The sequence below is a fragment of the Pipistrellus hanaki genome (genome assembly GCF_964339955.1).
Source record: "Pipistrellus hanaki genome assembly, chromosome: 4".
Taxonomy (NCBI): Eukaryota; Metazoa; Chordata; class Mammalia; order Chiroptera; family Vespertilionidae; genus Pipistrellus; species Pipistrellus hanaki.
The window spans coordinates 699394-718900 of record NC_140506.1 but is presented as its reverse complement, the minus strand read 5'-3'; the positions used below and the strand labels follow the sequence as shown (position 1 = coordinate 718900).

Here is a 19507-nt window from a genome sequence, read left to right as displayed (position 1 = left end):
CCAGAGGGGAGAGGGAGGGTCTCCCTCCCCCACAGCCAGCACTCCACCCTCTTCCTCCCACCCACACACAGGATCCCTCCGAATGCCGCTTCTCCAAATTCTGTGGATGAGGAAGAGGAGGGGGAAGAAAATAAACCATGGCTGGTTTGTGGGCAAGGCAGAAACAAACAGAATCGGAAGGAATTCGGGGGGGGGGGGGGGCGTGGGGGGGGAAGGAATCGGGGCAGGCATCTGGGGAGAGGAGGTGGGGAGGAAGGATCCGAGAGGGCAGGTTCTGTGGAGCAGAGCTCAGATCCCACTCCGTGGTCACATCTCCGTGTGAAAGCTCTCGAACCCGGGCTGGGCTGTCCCCCAGAGCCTTTAGCAAAGCAGTGACACGGGAAGGTAACGGGAGATGGGAGAGAGCGGGAGGAGCAGATGCAGGGAGGCGTCCACGGGCAGGGCAGGGGGAAGGCCTCCCAGGGATTCTGCCCCTGGGGAACGGGGTGCAGAGGAGCCCCAAAGCCGAGGCTCGGGGTGGGGGTGGGGCTGAGGAACAAGAGGAGTTGAAGAGGGAAGCTCGCAAACCAACCAGCAGGCTCTTCCCAGCGGCATCGCCGGCAGCAGGGCCGCCCAGAGCCGGCAGGGCACCAGGCGGTCCCCACACCAGCTCCGCGGCTGCCAACGGCCTGGACAGGCGGACGGCCTGAGCCCTGCTCCCGGCTCCGCCACCCACTGCGCCGTCCGACCCTCCCGAGTCAGACCTGCACCCCCACAGAGGGACGGCGGGGAGGACCACAGCTCAGCAGCAGGTGCTGCTTCTGACGTTAAAACCACCAGCGGCCTGTGGCTGCGTGTCCCTCGCCAGGAGGCCCGCCAGCCGGGGGTCACCGCCGGCACCACGGAGGCACCGCCTGCCAGCCCGGCCTTCCTCGGGCGCCCTCCTGGCTGCAGTCATCGGCCCCCTGGCAGCGACCCTCGCCGTGTCCCTCCTGACGACCAGCCCGCCCGTCCGGCACAGAGGCCCGTCGGGCCGAGCAGCGCTGGGAAAGCCAGTTAGCGCCGCATCCACGCAGTGGGATGTTCTTTGGCCAGTCCACAGTGTCCCAAATGCGGCTGCTGTCAGGCGGCTCCGGAGCAGGAGGGCCGGGGCGGGGAGGGCGTGTTGTTTTAACTGTTTGGCATGATGGCAACGCGCTCCTTCAGACTCATCCTTTCACAGACACGTGGAGATGCGGCTAAAGCGGCCCTAACTCCTAAAGGTTAACAACGGACAGATACACTAAGTCATCCTGGGACACAGGCGGCCGCGGGGTGTGCCCAGTCAGAGCGTCACTCAGAAACGCTGGAGTTCTCCCAGCAGCTGCCGAGCTGGTCCTCTAACGGAAGGCACGTCCCCCCGGGGAGTCTGACTTGTATTTACGGACGTAAAGTGGAGTCACTCGTGTTTTCATAGAAATAACGACGTTTTAAGGCACTCCAGCATTTCTCTTCGTCAGGCAGCGTTTTCAACATAAATAATTTCACAGGCAAATTAACACTCAATGCTGCTACCTCCGTCCGTCTGGATATTTGCCTTCCTACCCGGTGCTTACCCAGGAGGCTATGCCATGATGGTGAGCCCGTGCTTCCCAGGAGGCTATGCCGGGATGGTGAGCCCGTGCTTCCCAGGAGGCTATGCCGGGATGGTGAGCCCGTGCTTCCCAGGAGGCTATGCCGGGATGGTGAGCCCGGGCTTACCCAGGAGGCTATGCTGTGATGGTGAGCCCGGGCTTACCCAGGAGGCTATGCTGTGATGGTGAGCCCGGGCTTACCCAGGAGGCTATGCCGGGATGGTGAGCCCGTGCTTACCCAGGAGGCTATGCCATGATGGTGAGCCCGGGCTTACCCAGGAGGCTATGCCGGGATGGTGAGCCCGGGCTTACCCAGGAGGCTATGCCGGGATGGTGAGCTCGGGCTTACCCAGGAGGCTATGCTGTGATGGTGAGCCCGGGCTTACCCAGGAGGCTATGCCATGATGGTGAGCCCGGGCTTACCCAGGAGGCTATGCCATGATGGTGAGCTCGGGCTTACCCAGGAGGCTATGCCGGGATGGTGAGCCCGTGCTTCCCAGGAGGCTATGCTGTGATGGTGAGCCCGTGCTTACCCAGGAGGCTATGCCATGATGGTGAGCCCGGGCTTACCCAGGAGGCTATGCCGGGATGGTGAGCTCGGGCTTACCCAGGAGGCTATGCCGGGATGGTGAGCTCGGGCTTACCCAGGAGGCTATGCTGTGATGGTGAGCCCGGGCTTACCCAGGAGGCTATGCCATGATGGTGAGCCCGGGCTTACCCAGGAGGCTATGCCGGGATGGTGAGACGGGCTTACCCAGGAGGCTATGCCGGGATGGTGAGCCCGTGCTTCCCAGGAGGCTATGCCGGGATGGTGAGCCCGTGCTTACCCAGGAGGCTATGCCATGATGGTGAGCCCGGGCTTACCCAGGAGGCTATGCCGGGATGGTGAGCCCGGGCTTACCCAGGAGGCTATGCTGTGATGGTGAGACGGGCTTACCCAGGAGGCTATGCCGTGGCGGTGAGCCCGTGCTTACCCAGGAGGCTATGCTGGGATGGTGAGCCTGGGTTTACCCAGAAGGCTATGCCGGGATGGTGAGCCCGTGCTTCCCAGGAGGCTATGCCAGGATGGTGAGCCCGGGCTTACCCAGGAGGCTATGCCGGGATGGTGAGCCCGGGCTTCCCAGGAGGCTATGCCAGGATGGTGAGCCCGGGCTTACCCAGGAGGCTATGCCAGGATGGTGAGCCCGGGCTTACCCAGGAGGCTATGCCGGGATGGTGAGACGGGCTTACCCAGGAGGCTATGCTGTGATGGTGAGCCCGGGCTTACCCAGGAGGCTATGCTGTGATGGTGAGCCCGGGCTTACCCAGGAGGCTATGCTGTGATGGTGAGCCCGTGCTTACCCAGGAGGCTATGCCGGGATGGTGAGCTCGGGCTTACCCAGGAGGCTATGCCGGGATGGTGAGACGGGCTTACCCAGGAGGCTATGCTGTGATGGTGAGCCCGGGCTTACCCAGGAGGCTATGCTGTGATGGTGAGCCCGGGCTTACCCAGGAGGCTATGCTGTGATGGTGAGCCCGTGCTTACCCAGGAGGCTATGCCGGGATGGTGAGCTCGGGCTTACCCAGGAGGCTATGCCGGGATGGTGAGCCGTCGCCCTCTCATTCAGTTAGGTTTCGTTACAGAAAACAGATTTCCATGTCTTCTCCAGGGTCAAAGCATTCTCTCACCTCACCTCCCGCCCACGCCCTGCCGTGGAATGTGGGGTGACGCCCTGTATTCTCGTGTCACAGTGTCACTTACTTATCATAGAACTTAGAGCCGTGGTCCTCAGCCTTCCTCATGCCGCGGCCCTCTCTTACAGCTCCTCACTGGCGGTGACCCCAGCCATCACATTATCTTCGCTACTTCATAACTGTAATGTTGCCACTGTTATGAGTCGTAATGTAAATACCTGTGTTTCCCGATGGTCTTAGGCGACCCTGCTAGCGGTTCTCACCCTGTGGGTGGAGACTCAGGGTGACCGCGTTGAAGCAGCAACGAAAATAGTTTTATGGTTGGGGTCACCCAAAGTGAGGAGCTGAATTGAAGGGTCGCGGCGTCAGGAAGGTTGAGAACCGCTGGCGTAGAGGCTTCAGAGAAACCCCAGCACCCATCAGCGTCCCTCCGTTCCTGTCCTCTCTGGCGTGGGAATATGCAAACGACAGTGACAAGATCCGCGCTCTCCCGTCACGGCCGCCTTACATGCCTCCTGCGACCACCCTCACACTGCCATCTCCAGCTGCAGCATTAAGCACCGTCACGTGCCACATGACGACGCCGTGGACGACGCCAGGTGGCGTAGGTGACGAGGGTCCCCAAAGGCTATGACGGGGTGGAAGGTTCCGCTCGCCTAGTGGCACCGCAGGCAGCAGCGATCACGGCACAACACGTTACCATCCCGGCAGTGCTCGGCCCGGGACACGCTGGCCAGGCTCATGGCCCGGGAGCCACAGGCTGCACCAGACGGCCTGGTGAGCCGGGGCTGGACCGTCCCAGCGTGTGCAAGGGCCTCCATGACGTGTGCACAACACACTTCTCAGAAGCCATCCTAGCCAAAACCAGTTTGGCTCAGAGGTAGAGCGTCGGTCTGTGGACTGAAAGGTCCCAGGTTCGATTCCGGTCAAGGGCATGTACATTGGTTGCGGGCACGTCTCCAATGGGGGGTGTGCAAGAGGCAGCTGGTCGATGTTTCTCTCTCATCGACGTTTCTAGCTCTCTATCCCTCTCTCCTCCTCTCTGTGGAAAATCAATAAAAAATATATATATAAAAAAAGAAAAAAAAGAAAAAAGAAGCCATCCTAGTTGTTAAGTGACGCATGACTGTCTCTGGAACACGGGAAGGGGACGCGGAGACTGGCTCACCCCGCCCGCTCCCCTCGGGGCCTGTACGACCGTGCCCTTAACAAAACCAGGGCTCTGCGGGCAAGGCCCAATGAGCTTGCTGAGCTCCCGTCGGGGGTTCATCCGCCGGCGTCTGCTGACCCCACCTCGGCTCTCAGGCTCTCCCTAGGAGGCCCCGCGCTCCCGCGCCCGGCTGCCCGCAGAGTCTCGTGTACCCACGGTGCGATGTTTACTCCTCGGCTGATTTCCTACCAAACGGCGGTGTACCGTTCACGCCGCCCTGCACTCCCCTTCGCTCACCTAGCAGAAGAGGTGGAGGTCTTGTTCTATTTTGACACGTACTAAAGCCACTTCCTCCTTCCTAACGGGTAAAAGATTCCATTGTATCACCCTGCAAACAAGAACCTCCTGGCCGTTCTCAGTCTCTGGCTGTCATACACATACCCCGCTGAACAGCGCGTGGGTTGGCGCTGGGAACGGGTGCTGGGAAGTGGAGCTGCCTGTGGTACCCAGCGCAGTCACGGCCGCGCCCCTCGGCTGGCGGGGGCGGCCTGCTGCTCCTGGCAGGAGCCTGGCCGGCGTGCTACCGGGCCGAGCGCTACAAACGTTCGAATTGGCTGCGGCAATGTGTGTGTGTGGGGGAAATCACATTAAATTTATGGTTAGCCGAAACCGGTTTGGCTCAGTGGATAGAGCGTCGGTCTGCGGACTGGGGGGTCCCGGGTTTGATTCCGGTTAGGGGCATGTACATTGGTTGTGGGCACATCCCCAATGGGGTGTGTGCAGGGGACAGCTGGTCGATGTTTCTCTCTCATCGATGTTTCTAACTCTCTATCCCTCTCCCTTCCTCTCTGTAAAAAATCAATAAAATGTATATATTTTTAAAAATTTATGGTTAAATGTGAACAGCTCCATTCCAGTCTTCCCACTGAGAGCAGAAAGGCCTTCCGTTCCCGTCAGTTTCCTCGCTCTCGCACACACATAAACATTTCTCAACTCTGGCTGCAGCGCACGGCCCAGGACTCCTTTCAGCCTCTGGGAGCCAGGAATTACTCCTGGTGGCATGACGGACAAGTGTCAACCCGGGTCACGTCAGTCACCAGAACACTTGAGGACCATTTAAGGAAGAAATATGAGCCCTGGTGTTGTTAGAAAACCTTTGGTGACACCTCCTGGAAAGATCAGGCAAGTGCAAGCTTCAAAACTATAGGTGTCAGCGATTTGGAAGAAAATGCATTATCAACGCTCTTCATGGTACAAAGAACAATTCTGTATGGAGTAGCTGGGGCGAGGAGGCACCGATTTTGATGACTCCAAAAAGTGATTTGGAAGAACCGTTCAAATGAGGAGAATCACAATAGTAATATCTTAGCTGATACAGTTTAGATTTTCATTTTTATAGTTACACAAAAGGTATGAACAGGATAAAGTGCCAAACAAGTCCAAGAGTTCCTTCAATAAATAAAAAACAACGCAAAGCCCTAAGAGAATATTACATCAAAAGTATTGGCCACAGCTTATCACAGAGTCTAAGTTGCACTGTGTGTGTGTGTGTGTGTGTGTGTGTGTGTGTGTGTGTAGCATCGTATCCATCATGCTATCACACACACACAGTGTATATATGTGTCTTTACACACACAGTGTGTATATATGTGCGCACACACACACACACACAGTGCAACTTAGGATCAGCACCTCAGATTTGAAGAAATCCTCAAATCTTACTTTATGTCCCTCAGTAGTATTTCCAAAGATTCTCTTGTATTGATTTTGCATGTTCTTAAGACTACTCCTATGTATGTTATCTCTTCTTCCATTACATTTTTTTCATCAGAATGCTATTTATTTTTGCCTATTTAATAAATAGCCACCTGACTGAACTCTCTTACTATTTATAACAAAATTTCAGGGCATTCTTTTGGGTTTCCCAAGAATGCAATGAAATAAGTTTAAACTGACATCTTAAACTAACGTGCTGGAAGTTAAGCCCCATGAAGGTCAGGACTGTGCGTTACTTTCAGTGTTCTATTAATATGCTCAGCACCTAGCCTATTACTAACCTATATCAATGCTGTTTCATCCAACTAACCCCTCCCCACAGAGATGTGGAGTTTAGTTAAAAAAGGCAAATATAAATGAGGAAATGGTATTCAGGATCTTAAGAGATCCTGCCAGAAACTGGGCATTTTATAACTGAAGCACTATATGTTTGGTTATAATCAGTTCTATTTTAATAAAAGAAAAATAAAACTAATTATGAAATAAGAGTTTAACTTTCAACACTCACCTGTTGGATCTTAGATCGGACGACTCAAACTGGATATTCATGGGCCCAGGATGGACTTCATGGTCCGCCTCGGGGATGAGAAGCTGCTTGGAATCGCTGTCCAGATCTGCCATTTCCTCTGGCTCCGAGCACTGCAGCGGTCAGTCCTAGAGAAGGCAGAAAAGATGGGTCACTTAAAGTTTAATTAAAATTTATTTCACTGTTAAGAAATAATCCGTTTGCATGCATAAGAAACTGGAAAAATCCCGGAATCTGCTGCAGATATCTTAATGCAGTCTATGCCTGAAAGACATTTATTTTTATCAGAAACTTGAAGTTACTGCTTATTTTTCAGCTTGCTAAAAAAAAATAAGTGAACCGATTGCTTTCCAGGAATAAAACAGATTCGGCTATTTGACCCATTTTTCTGCAGAGAAACAACTAAAAGTCAGGCCAAGTGTGGGTAAACTTAAGGAACCTAGAGAGACAAGCAGCTTAAGGGAGTGTTCCTGCCCTGAGGCTGTTTGCTGGGCCAGGGGTATTGGGCTGAAGGTTCCAAGGCCAACTGGGCGGGGTGGCTCAGCTGGATGGAGTGTGGTCCCAGGCACCAAAAGGTTGTGGGTTTGATTCCTGGTCAGGGCACATACCTAAGGGAAGCAATAGACCCATGTTTCTCTCTCTCTCTCTCTCTCTCCCTAAAAATCAATAAACAGATTCTTGACTGAGATACGTTAAAAAAAAGAAAGGACCCATACAATAACCAATATTGAAAACTCAATGAATAGGTTTAAAAGTTGATGAGGAAATGAATAAACTCAAAGATTAAATCAGAAGAAGCTATCCAGAAGTGACAGAGGGGTGGGATGGGGGAGAAAGACAGAAAATGTTGGACAGATGAAGAAAGACAGGGGATAGAGTGAGAAGGTCTAACATGCATGTAATCGGAGAGTCAGAGAGAAGACAGCAGAGGCACTATTGGAAAAGATAATGGCTGGAAAATTTCTAGAGTTCATAAAAGATAATCTGCAGACTCAAGGAGCTTAATGAATCTAAGCAGAATTAATAAACAATATATTACAGGGTTGAGACCTACTGCTCAGAAGGAGATTCCTTTTAAACTATTCCTGCTCACTGACAATGCACCTGGTCACCCAAGAGTCAGAGGGAGATGGATGATAAGATAAATGTTGTTTTCATGCCTGCCAACACTGCGTATATTCTGCAGCCCATGATCAAGGAGTAAACTTGACTTTCAAGTCTTATTAGTTAAGAAATATGTTTCGCAAGGCTATGGCTGCCATAGTGATTTATCTGATGGATCCGGCAAAGTCAATGACAAACCTCTGGGAAGGGTTCACCGTCCTAGATGCCATTAAGAACACTCACAGGAAGAGGGCAAAATGCCTACACAAAGAAGTTAATTTCACCCCCAGGCAGGACCGAGGGGTTCAAGACCTCAGCGGAGGGAGTGACTGCAGATGTGGTGGGAACCCCAAGAGGAGAACTGAAGTGGAGGCTGACCAGGAGGACTGCGGCAGAGGAGGAGCGCTGCTTAGGGACGAGCGGGGAACAGTGGCTTCTAGAGACGAATCAGCATCTCAGAAGTGAAGAAAGCCACTCCCGGTGAGGATGCTGTGAAGACGGTTGAAATGACAACACCGGGTTTAGAAGAGTCCACAGGCTGAGCTGGCAAAGCAGTGGCAGGGTGTGAGAGGACGGACACTACAGTGTTCACAGTTCTGTGGTGGGCAAAATGCTGAAAGAACGCATCCCATGGACAGAGACATCATCAGACAGGAAGTGGATCAGTGCAGCAAACTCACTGTGAACCACCTGTCCCAGCGCCCCGGCCAGCAACCCCCGCCCCATCGCTACCCTCCCCGCGGAGGCTCAGAGGGCGGCCGGCAGCTTTTAGCAACAGAGTTTCCATTGAGATGTGCACGTTCCTCAGACACAGCGCCATGGCACATGAACAGGCGGCCGTGGAGTGTAAACATGGCTCTCACAGGAGCGGGGGAACCAAACAGCTTCTTTCCTGCGGGGCCCATTGACCAGCGAGGTCTCCAGAATAGAGTGAGAATCCAGGGTCCGCCTGGATTCTGGACACAAGAGGTCACGCCTCCTCCCTGCCCGGCCACGCACCTCCCCACGGAGCCGGCAAAGCTGGAGGCCGTACCTGCCCGGCCCGCCCACTTGTGGTCCCCGCGCGGGACCCCGGGCGCCCTCCGATCCCGCGGGCAGCGCTTCGCCGGCCGCCGGGGCAGCGAGGACGCTCCGAGGCCCACACCCGGTCCCTGCAGCCCCTCAGTGACCCTGGGTCCCGACGGCTCCCGCGGGCACCCACTCGGCCTCTCTCCGCGAGCCGCGCGCGCCCCCCTCCGGAGCGATCTCCGCGGGCTCGGCCTCACCGCCCCCCTAGAAGCCACTGTTCCGCCGAGTCACCCAGAACTTCCCCGACTGACAGCCGCGCCGCCGCCAGCTCAGCCGTGCCGCCGCTTCCCCTCCGCTCCCTCCCGAAGGGCGATGTGCAAGCTGAGGGAAGATGCTCTACCTGAGCAGGCCGGTCCTCGGCCTCCAGAGCTCAGGGGGGGGATAGGTGGGAGCCTCCCCAAAGCCTCGGGACTCGGGGCAGCCCGGTTTCCCGTAACCGGGGCCGGAAGGGGCCACGGCCTGACCGCGGGGGCCGGCGGGGAATGGAGTTCCCAGAGCGCTGGGCCGAAGCTGTGGACTACAACTCCCAGCGGCCCATGCGGCAGCCACAGGCCCCCGGCCGCGGAGCCCCGCCCGGGTGTGGCGGAGCGCGCGGCTCCGGTCCGGCTTCTGCCTGGGGGGTTCCCGCCGGGGCCCCACGCCTGCCTGAGGGTCCACGGCGGCCTAGAGGAGGGAGGCGTCGCCGGCAGCCCTCGCAGCCCGGAAGCCTCGGGGAAAGGGCCGCTGTGGCATCTTCATGGAGGGGTGGCCTCCCCATGCGCTGTCCCTCGAGCTCTCCTGGAGGCCTGAGCCATGGGCGCCCCCGGGAAGCAGGTGGGAAAAGAATTGTCGGGTTGGCACGCTTCCTCCTGCCTAGACACTGAGCTTTCTTCCCCCACTTTTTTATTTTTATTTTATTGATTTTTTATTTATTTATTTATTTTTTTATAGAGAGGAAGGGAGAGGGATAGAGAGTTAGAAACATCAGTGAGAGAAAAACATGGATCAGCTGCCTCCTGCACACCCCCCACCGGGGATGTGCCCGCAACCAAGGTACATGCCCTGGCCTGCCCTGGCCGGAATCGAACCTGGGACCCTTCAGTCTGATGCTTATCCACTGAGCCAAACCGGTTTCGGCTCTTCCCTCACTTTTAAGTGTGTGGACAGATTGATGGCGGGGGAAAGGGGAGCTTTGGGAGGACTACGTGCACCCGAGCGCATTAGAGCGCGGGTTAGGAAAGTCCGCTCCCCGCGGCAGCTGTCTATGAAGAGCGCGTCGCAGCGCGTGCCCTGTCATGTGATACCCCGAGTTCAGGAGCCCACGGGTAACAAACTGCTAAGGTGAGCTTGGCTCCAGATGCCTACTGCCCCCGGGGTACAGATAAGGAAACAGCCTGGAGAATTTATGACCTACCCGAGGCCGAGGCCAGAAACTGAGAGGCAGATAAGCTGGAGGCCAAACCGAGACCTCATTCCCCAGAGCGAGTGCGCCCACTGCTGGCGTTGCCCCACCTTTGCAGGCGTGGGAACTGCATGGGACATGACATGGTGGATATGGACGGTCTCTACCTACAAGGACTGAGATACGATTTTTGACTTCACGGTGGTATGGAGGTGGTACGCACTTGGTAGAAACTGTGCTTTGAATTGTGATCATTGTGATCATACCCTTTGCGCTGCAGGTCCCGGCAACAGTGTGGTCAGTGGGTAAGTCACCAACGCTCCACAGCGAATTAATCCATCCTGAGTGGCTTTGCCCAGCTGCAGGTTAATGTCAGTGACCTGAGCACATACACTGAAGGGGGGCCAGGCTTAACGATGATGTTCGGCAGGCTAGGTGTGTTAAATGCATCTTTCATGAACGTGATGTTTCACCTTAAACCATGGGTTTGTTGGAGCGAAACCCCACTCTAAGTTGAGCACCTGTGATTACTTTAAAACAGATAAAAGCTATTCTGCTGATGATACTCTTGCAACATCTCTTTGACCTGCCTTCAAATCAGCAGCACTTTTTTTTTTTTTTTTTTATAGCTTTAGCGATAGCAAAATGTTGCTCTTTCTCTGCATTCCATGCTGGGATAATAATCTGAGGCTTGGCTGAGAAGCATCGAGTAAGTGGTACAGAATGACATTAGTGAAAATGGCAGAGTAAGGAACTTCAAACTGTCCCTCTGTAAAAGCAGCAAATGAACTGGAGAAATTGCTGGAGTCATTTTTTTTTTTTTTTTTTTTTAACACTGGAATCTAGGAAAGACTGGTGAAGTTTGGTAAGAGATCTGTGATCCTCTACATTCCCATCTTGGAAGTGGCCTTGAAGACTGCAATCCATATTCTTGGTGTGGGTTGCTGGATACTAAGGAGCAATATGGACCTAACTCTCAGGAAACTGTATTGTGAGCGTTACTATCTGGCAGTTCCCTGAAGGTCTGGTTGAAGGGCTTGCCTTTGCTTTGCCGGCCTCAGAGCTGCCTGGCATAGCTTCCCACGTAGGCAGCGTGAGTGGAAATGTTACAGAAAACGCGTCAGCACTGCCACTGGGGAAGCAAGAAACAGACCAGGAAACCTAGGAAGGGAGAGACTGGGGAGGCAGGCACTTGGAGGAAGAGAGTTTGGAAATGTCCCTCTGATCCTGGGAAACCAAGAGGGCCTCACGCATGCACTGTTCTGGACACCTGCTTGGAACACGCCTGAGAAGACCCTAAGCTCTCACCTCTGGCTGACCTCCAGGCTCTGCAAGCAGAAGTGAAGGCCAAGGCAAGTTGCACACTGACTAAGCACTGAAGGAGTGCCCCAATACACGGCTAACTGGCAAAGACTGGGAGAATTTGCGTTTTGGCTTCTTTTTAAAATGACATTAATGGTTTGCTTCCAGGTTTTAATAAAGACATCCCTGTTAAATCACCAGCTGACCACTGAGCTCCTGGGGCAGAGGCTTCAGTGCCACACCACAAAGAATGCAGACTTTGTAAATGAGACTGGTAGTCAACTTTAAAACCTGGATTATACTTAAACTTGGTGTTTTGTGTGTTTTTTAAATATATTTTTATTGATTTCAGAGAGGAAGGAAGAGGGAGAGAAAGAAACACTAATGATGAGAGAATTATTGATTGGCTGCCTCCTGCACACCCCACACTGGCATTGAGCCCACAACCCCGGACATGTGCCCTGATCCGGAATCGATTTGTGATCTCCTGGTTCACAGGTCTACACTCAAGCACTGAGCCAAGCTGGCTGGGCACACTGGTATTTTACATCAAGCGTTCACAGGTGGTGTCTGTACTTCCCACCACGCCCGGAAGCACAGGAGGGCTTCCCCTGGTGACATGAAGGCTGTCCGGTGGCCTCAGATACTGCTTCTTCCTAAGTTCCTCTCGCCAGCTTTTCACCACTCATCGATGATCACCTGCTAGACCAGGTTCCTGCCGCTTCAGTGTCTGAGTAACTTTTTCTCAGTGTCCTTAGTTTCTGTTTACTTAGTAAGTATTTAAGTCCAAACAAATTAGTATGTGCTTCGGTCCTAACAACTTAGTAGCCATTTAAAAACATAGATAGATGGAAAGAAAAATGTTTTATTTTCTTCTTATCCACCATTGCTTACTAAGGGGATGCACACACGTGTGGGCCCTGCACAACTTCCTCAGATCAGATGGGACACCGCTCCCCCATTTCCTGGCCCACAGTGGATTTTGCACACTTGCTTGAGGTCACAGCAACTGCTGAAAACTCAGCTTTGCAAAGTAGGATGTTCTCCAAACGAATGAATGTGAGCTCATGTTGAAATTGGGCGCTACCTCAGGCTGGGGGTTCACATGGTGCCTGGCAGAGGTTGCTGTGTTTTTCCTCAAAAATGTAAAATGCTCTGGTGTCCCTGCGAGTTTCCATGGTGCGCTCACAGTTTGGGAGAGGCGGGTCACTAGCCATATTTTCCTGGCCTACAGCAAAAATTGGCAAGCGTTGTCTGTAAAGGGGGAAGGTAGGGGAAGGTGGGGGTAAGGGAGAGAGGTCAAAGGACTTGTATGCAATGAACACAGACAACAGGGGGGGTAAGGACATGAGTGGGGGAATAGTGGGGGGGAATAAGGACATATGTAACACCATAACCAATAAATAAATTATGTATTTCAGAGAGAGGGAGAGGGAAAGAGATAGTAACATCAAGGATGAGAGAGAGTCATTGATCAGCTGCCTCCTGGACGCCCCACACCAGGGATCTGACCCTCATGCCGGTTAAGTGCCCTGACCCGGAATCGAACCGTGATCTCTGGCTCACAGATCAACGTTCAATCCCTGCGTCACGCCGGTAGGGCTCAATGAAAATATATTAAAAAAACAACAACCAGAAGTTATTAAAAATGATGGTCATGTTAACATACATTCTGGTTTGACCTTTGTTAAATATGACCTCTTGGAAACAATTCACCTTGAAAATCATCTTCAAGGTTACTGCGCACTGGCTCCATCCTGACATAGTCCTGGCAGGAGCCCGGACCCACAGGCGGCTCCGGAGACGGAAGGCGCGAAGCCCAATCTCTGGGCCGGACCGGGCCGCTGGGCTCCACATTCCCGCACGAGATGCTGAGAGCGTGGAACAAGATGGAGATAAAACCCAGAATAAGGAGGACAGTCCGCGAGCAGCCGGCGTCCTCGTCCGAGGGCTTGCGCCTCCAGACCACGTGACTGAGGGGTCCAGTTTGACCTGTGCCCCTGGGGTCGAGGGGTCACCGGCCCAAGCACAGCTTCCTCTTCCTTAGGGTCAGAGGGCGGCTCTTCTGCAAAGGCGTGGACCCCACCTCCGGACCCCTCGGCCTCCTGGGACACGCGTGGGCAGCACCCCCGCCACCCCAGGGCTGAGCGGAGTCCCCGGATGTGAAGCGGGCACCACAGACACCACCCGAGGGGCCAACTGCCGGGCTGCGGGCTTCGGGGCAGCGCAGGGGCGGGACCGGGTAGGCGGGAGCGAGCACAGCCCGCGTTCTGGGTTAGGAGAAGGCGGGGTGACTGTCTGGGCGCTGGCACAGGGGGCCGGGGCCTCCGCACGCGGAGGGCGCCCCAAGACGGGAGAGGGTTACCTCCCCCCTCCTTCCCCCAGAGGCCGGGCCAGCAGAGCCCCCTGAGGCCCAACGGGCCGCGGCGTCGAGGGTGAGCGGGCGGGCGGGCGGTGGACGGGCTGCGGGGGGCGGGGCCTGGGCGGGGCCCCGCGCGCGCTCCCGGCGCTGATTGGCTGGCGGCTCGCGCCTCGGGGTGTCTTCCGCTCAGCTTCACGCACTGACGTGGGCGTGGCGTGGGCACGTGCGGCCGTTTAGGCGGCGGCGGCGCCCGCGAGGACCTGGGCTCCGGGCTCTGGGCGGCATCGGGCGGCGAGGGGTGAGCGGCGGGGACGCGGGCGGCTGGGCCGGGAGGGACCCCGCGGGGGGACAGGGTTGACGCCGCGGGCCTCGCCTGCCGCCCCGGGTCCCGTGGTAGCGGAGCGAGTCGGTGTGAAGGCAGCGGGGGGTCGTGCACGGACGCCCCTGGAGGGCCCGTTGACCTGTGTGGGGGCCTCGGCCTGCCTTCGGGGAACCCTCCGGGACGTGGGTCTTTGGCCCGCTCCCTGGAGAACTAGTCAGCGCCCCGAAGCTCAGCACCTTAGCTCCCCCGGAAGGGACCCGGCGCCCCTCCGCGGGGGTCAGGCTTTCAAGTCCCCACGGAAGTGTTCCCGCCCGGTCTGGAGACGGAGAGGAGGGGTGGACGTGCGGCCTCCGTGAGACACGGGACTTGGGCCCCTCGGGCGCCCCCCGTTGGCGGGGAGATGGGCGCCCCGGGGAGAAGGTGCAGGGCGGGCGCGAGGCCGCTGTGGATGCGCCTGAGGACGCGGCTCTGGGCTCCTGGAGGCCAAACGTGTGTGTCTGTGTTTTAGGAAGGCAGGGCTGGACCACCATGGGCGATGAAGACTGGGAAGCGGAAATCATCACCCCGCACCTGTCCTCCTACGTGCCGGTGTTCGAGAAGGTAGCCCTGCGCCGCCCCCGCTGCGGGGCGGGGGACGGGATAGGGGTGTGTGGGGTCCGGGGAGGGCGCCGGGAGAACTCCGGTCCGACTTCCGGTGCCCCTTCTCCGTCCCCCGCCGCGTCCTGGGATGGATGTGATGACAGTAAAACTGCCGCTGGGAGTGGACTCCCGCTCCGGCACTGGTGCTGCTCCGCGTTCCTGATTGCCTGAAAGTGACTTCTGTAGGAGAGGATCAAGTCTAATCTGATTGACTTCCTGTTGGCGTGACGTTGTTAGCTTTTCACTGTAATAGTGTCACGGATATCTACAGCTTATTCTTTGTTTCAGTTTGGGAGTATTTTTTTTTTAAGTGGAATTACTTGGTCAAAGGGTATTTTATGTTTTTTCTCCCCTGCCCCAAGTTCTCAATAGAGATGTTAGACTATAAAGTTTAATTCACAGATACCTTCTCCAGTGGACTTTCATAATCACCTGTCTTTTTATTTTTCCTTCACCTAAGGTTTTGCCCTTATTAAGTTTCCTCAGACAGTACACGGGCCTGTGGCATCCTGTGCGTGTCTATGGCATACGTGTTTGGCGTTAGGTGTGGCCGACTCAGGTCTGTCCAATGTGCCCTTTTAGAATGTCCGTGCTATTCAGTGACATACCTTGTTTCGTGATTTGGGAATACTAACTTGAATGTAATTTTTGTCAACAAATCTACCTTATGATTCTTGATACATATTTGTGTGGATCCAATTGTAGTCAAATTTTTGGGTTTGTCTGCAAACTTAACACTTGGTGCTGGCTTTTGCGGTAGTTACATGGGCTGTTTGACTTGAAGGGACGTGGTGTCGTTAGCAGCTTTTTGGCCTGCCTTGGTTGAATAAAAAGTGCAGACACTAAGGATGAACATGGGACTTTTTAAAACAACATTTTTAATGTAGGAGGGCTCGAGTTCTTTTATTCAGCCCAGTTCATTGTGAAGGCATCATTTTGATTGGTTTTTCAGACCCAGTTTCCAATGGTAGAGACAGCTGGGTTTCCCTTCTGTTGAATTGATAGTGGCTCTGAGACCGTCTTGAATTGGTGTCATCTTAATGTCTGTGCTCAGCCCTTTCTGAATCTTCTCAGGATTAATAATTGGCCAGTGTTCTGGTAGCTCTTAGGATTTCGAGATTCTAGATTTTGAAGGGAGTGTACCACCTCAGGATCGAACAGTGAGAGGTGGGAGGTGAAGAGTCGGTCACTAACACGTACACGTGTAGGCAGACATCTCAGTGCTCGGGCAGTGGTCCTGCATGCGAGCTGGTTGGGACATTGCAGAAAGCAAATACTCCTACGCTTCAAATGGAAACAGCTTGAAACAGTCCATCCACAAATATAATTTTATAAAGCCGGAGCAGCAAAGTTTGTAAAACGATTTAGGTAAGAAAGTAAAATCTGCGTCCTCTCTGTTCCATCCATGCTGTGGTTCTGAAGTAGCGGAATCAAATGTGGTCCTCGGCCATCATGGAGTCGGCAGCCCTAAGGAAGCTGGCGTGCTGGAGCCCGAGGGAGAGTTCTGGCAACTTCTGCGTCTGGTCGTCAGCGAGATGTGGGAAGAAAGAGTGGCACATAGTCGAGAGCATGAAGCTCATTTATGCTGAATAGGGCACGCTGTGGGAGATGGACAGTGTCTCCTCCTCACACCCTAACGGATGGAGTCCAGGCAGAGGGACGGGTGGGAGAAGGCAGGGAGAAGGCTGAAGAGAGGCAGCAACGGCTGAGCTGGTCCAGAGATGGAGAAAAGCCTCCCCTTGGAGGAGGGCCCGCAGTTCAGACAGCTGGTGGGACGGCTGACCTGGGAGGAGCTGCACCCAGAGTCTTCTGTCCATTGTTCTGTCTTCATCTACGCTCTGTCCTCATTTATGGTAGTTCTGTGCAGCCTGTCGTTGATCACCTCACTATGAGTTTGGATTGTTAAATGCTTTCGTTTGGGGAAATTACTTTTATTTGAAAAGGGGTTTCACACAGAAACCAGGGCCCACGTTGTAAGCTCCGCAGCAGTCCCATTTGTTTCTAAATTTGAGGTGCTTTGCTCTTTGTTGGGAGACCTGGAAGCCCGTGCGCTGTGGGTCTGATGGGACACGGGACTCAGGCAGGCGTCTGCAGCTCAGAAGGGGCCAGGAAGGCGTCCCTTCCCCACAGCAGCTGTCAAAGTGCTGACGGGGGAGCCAGGCTTCAGCTGGGGCCTGAGGGGGGCTGATCTGGCTGGGACTGCTGAACCAGAAGAAGGGGTGGAGGATGGCATTGTCTGTTCTTGGGACATTAACTTGTGTGAGACAAAAGGAGGAGAGATGTATTTTGTTCAGAATTTAAATTTATGTGGCAAACGACCTGTGTAACCGGCCTGGTCGTCTGTCTGGGCAGCCTGCTTGGCGTTGTGTGACGTGGAATCTAGACGAGGAGACGAGGTCCTGGTGTTCGGGACAAGTCCGTGTAACGCTCTGCTGGCTCAGGGATTTCGGCATCAGATGAAAGCGATGCTTGCCAAGGCCCTTCAGGGGCTGCGAGGAAAACGTGGAGCTGCCTGCATGGACACTCACCTGGGCTGGGAGGCAGCAGCTTCAAGGTTCATGTTGTCCAGCTACACGCTTATTTGAGTAGCACACCTGACAAGCATTTGGGTCCAAACCTTACCATGTCTAAGAAGAAAAACAGCTTACCATGTGAGGGAAATACTCATTTGCTTGGAAAAGATAAAAGACTTAAAGCTGTGGTATTCCAGATTGAAAACAAGAGCACTAATGAGGGGAAAGAAATGTGTTTATCAGCATGCACACATTATTTGCAGCTGCATGTGAGGGGTATTTGTAGTTGCATATGCTCTTATGAGAAACATTTTGAAATTTCTAAATTGGTTCATATGGATGGGTTAAAGGTGACAAATGGTTTGCAGTGAAGTCTTCTAAAAGCAAGCTTAAGACAAGACCTGTGTTTTATCCAGTAAATTTTATGGAGCCCTGCTAGGTGCTGGCGTGAGTGGTGAGCACTGTAGGAAGGTATTTGCTGTCATGGATGTTATATTTTACAGGGGGACAGAATAAGCACAATAGTGAAAAGTGCTAGGAGGAATTCTGAGGAAAGTGTGTGTGCGGATGGGGAGCGTGGGGTGTGTGTGAGACAGACAGACAGACAGACGGTGGATGGAGATCAAGTGGAGAGGACAAGCGTCCCTGGGATAGTGCCTCAGCCTGGGCCCCGAGGAGCCCCACAGCACGCTGTGTGCAGAGGTCCTGAGGGGGAGCAGGGCTGGCCATGGGGGGCCATAGGAGGCAGTACAGTGTGTTAGTTCTAGGACTGCTGGAGTGAAGGGCCCTGCTGGGTGCTTCAGGCAGCAGACATGGTTCTCTCCAGCCCTGAGGCTGGACGTGAGCAGGCGGGTCAGCAGCATGTGCTCGGGAAGCTGCCAGAGAGAGCCTACGGTCCCTCCAGCTCTGGTGGCTGCATCTCTGCTCCGTCTTCATGGGGACTCCTCTGTGTCCTTTTAGTGGAACAATCCATTTATTGTTCCACTCTTCTATGCATTTAGCGCCCTTTCCTTTGCCCCGTGATGACATTGAAGGCCCCCAGGATCCCACACTCACCTCCTCATTTCTCAATCTTGAATCACACTTGCAATAACTTTTTCCAAGTAAGGTAACATTGACAAGTTTCCGGGATTAGGGATTGATATCTTTGGGTAGGCATTATTCAGCCTCGGACAGTCTGCTTAAAGCACAGCGAGATCAGACAGGAGGGGTAGGAAATGAAGTGAGCATGGAGGAGGGGAGAGCGGCCTGGTCGTAGCTGTGGACATGGGAGTGAAAGGAGTCCAAGGTGCTGGCTTGTTTTTTTGACTTAAGCTACCAGAAGGGTGATGTCATTTACTGAGAGGCAATCTATGGAAGATGAACAAGTTTGGGACGAAAAATGTCTTAAGAACTCTCTGTTGTGTTCAACTTGAGATACCTGTGAAACACATTAGTAAGGATGCCAGTCACTCTATGAATTTGTTGCTTAGGAGAGGGATCAGACTACAGATATAAAATTGGGAGTTATCTGCATGTTAATGGGATTTAAAGGTATGCGATTGGGTAGAGCTCAATAGAGTAAAACTGAGAGGGATCTGCTGTGACCCAGGCACGCCAACCTCAGAGGCTGAGAGGGGAGGAGCTGGCCGGAGGGCAGGCAGTAACCAGGGCATGGTGCTCCTCCCGCCAGGAGAAGAATGTGTCCGGAGGAAGACCCTGTCATCTCAGGTGCTGCTGAGGGTGCTCTGGAGGAAGCACTGTGTACCAGTCGCACGCATCACTTCCTCATTGGAGGCATAGTCCCCGCGGGGATAAGCTGGAGGCTAGGCTTGGGGGCTTAAAGAAAGAACGAAAAAAAAAAATACAGCTAATAAGTAAAGGATAAGATATGAATCTGAAAAAGGAAAGGAAGGAGAAGGTGCAGGCGGCAGTGTTTAGGAGGGTCGGAGAAGAGGTGCAATGGCTGGAGGGGGCGCAGAAGGAAGCTGGCTCTTTGGAAGGTAGTGAAAAGGTTAAGAATTTTAGGGTGAAATGATTATGCTGAAAAACATTTTTTGATGTTTTGTTTTAAATTTTTTCCTCAAAATTTATAAGTTCCATGTATATAGGACAGGAG

The 19507-nt window shown here is 54.2% G+C and overlaps 2 protein-coding genes across 4 annotated transcripts in view; one reads left to right on the top strand and one right to left on the bottom strand.

The window, feature by feature from the left end:
* Positions 1-9369, bottom strand: part of SLC38A9 (solute carrier family 38 member 9) — a 32957-nt gene extending 23588 nt beyond the window's left edge. Inside the window, exons 1-2 of one of the 3 annotated variants that reach the window (XM_084880988.1) lie at positions 9231-9369; positions 6701-6846 (exon numbers count right to left, since the gene is read on the bottom strand). In XM_084880988.1, the coding sequence (XP_084737114.1) occupies positions 6701-6813 (113 nt within the window). In that variant the 5' untranslated portion in view covers positions 6814-6846; positions 9231-9369. Of the gene's footprint in view, positions 1-6700; positions 6847-8200; positions 8495-9141; positions 9162-9230 lie in introns of those variants that run through there. The other 2 variants (XM_084880990.1, XM_084880989.1) reach the window with 2 other exon arrangements.
* A 134-nt stretch (positions 9370-9503) lies between these two features.
* The window catches only part of DDX4 (DEAD-box helicase 4), a 42013-nt gene continuing 32009 nt past the window's right edge, over positions 9504-19507 (top strand). Inside the window, exons 1-2 of the mRNA XM_084880999.1 lie at positions 9504-10576; positions 14770-14857. Of these exons, the coding sequence (XP_084737125.1) occupies positions 14786-14857 (72 nt within the window). The 5' untranslated portion in view covers positions 9504-10576; positions 14770-14785. The remainder of the gene's footprint in view (positions 10577-14769; positions 14858-19507) is intronic.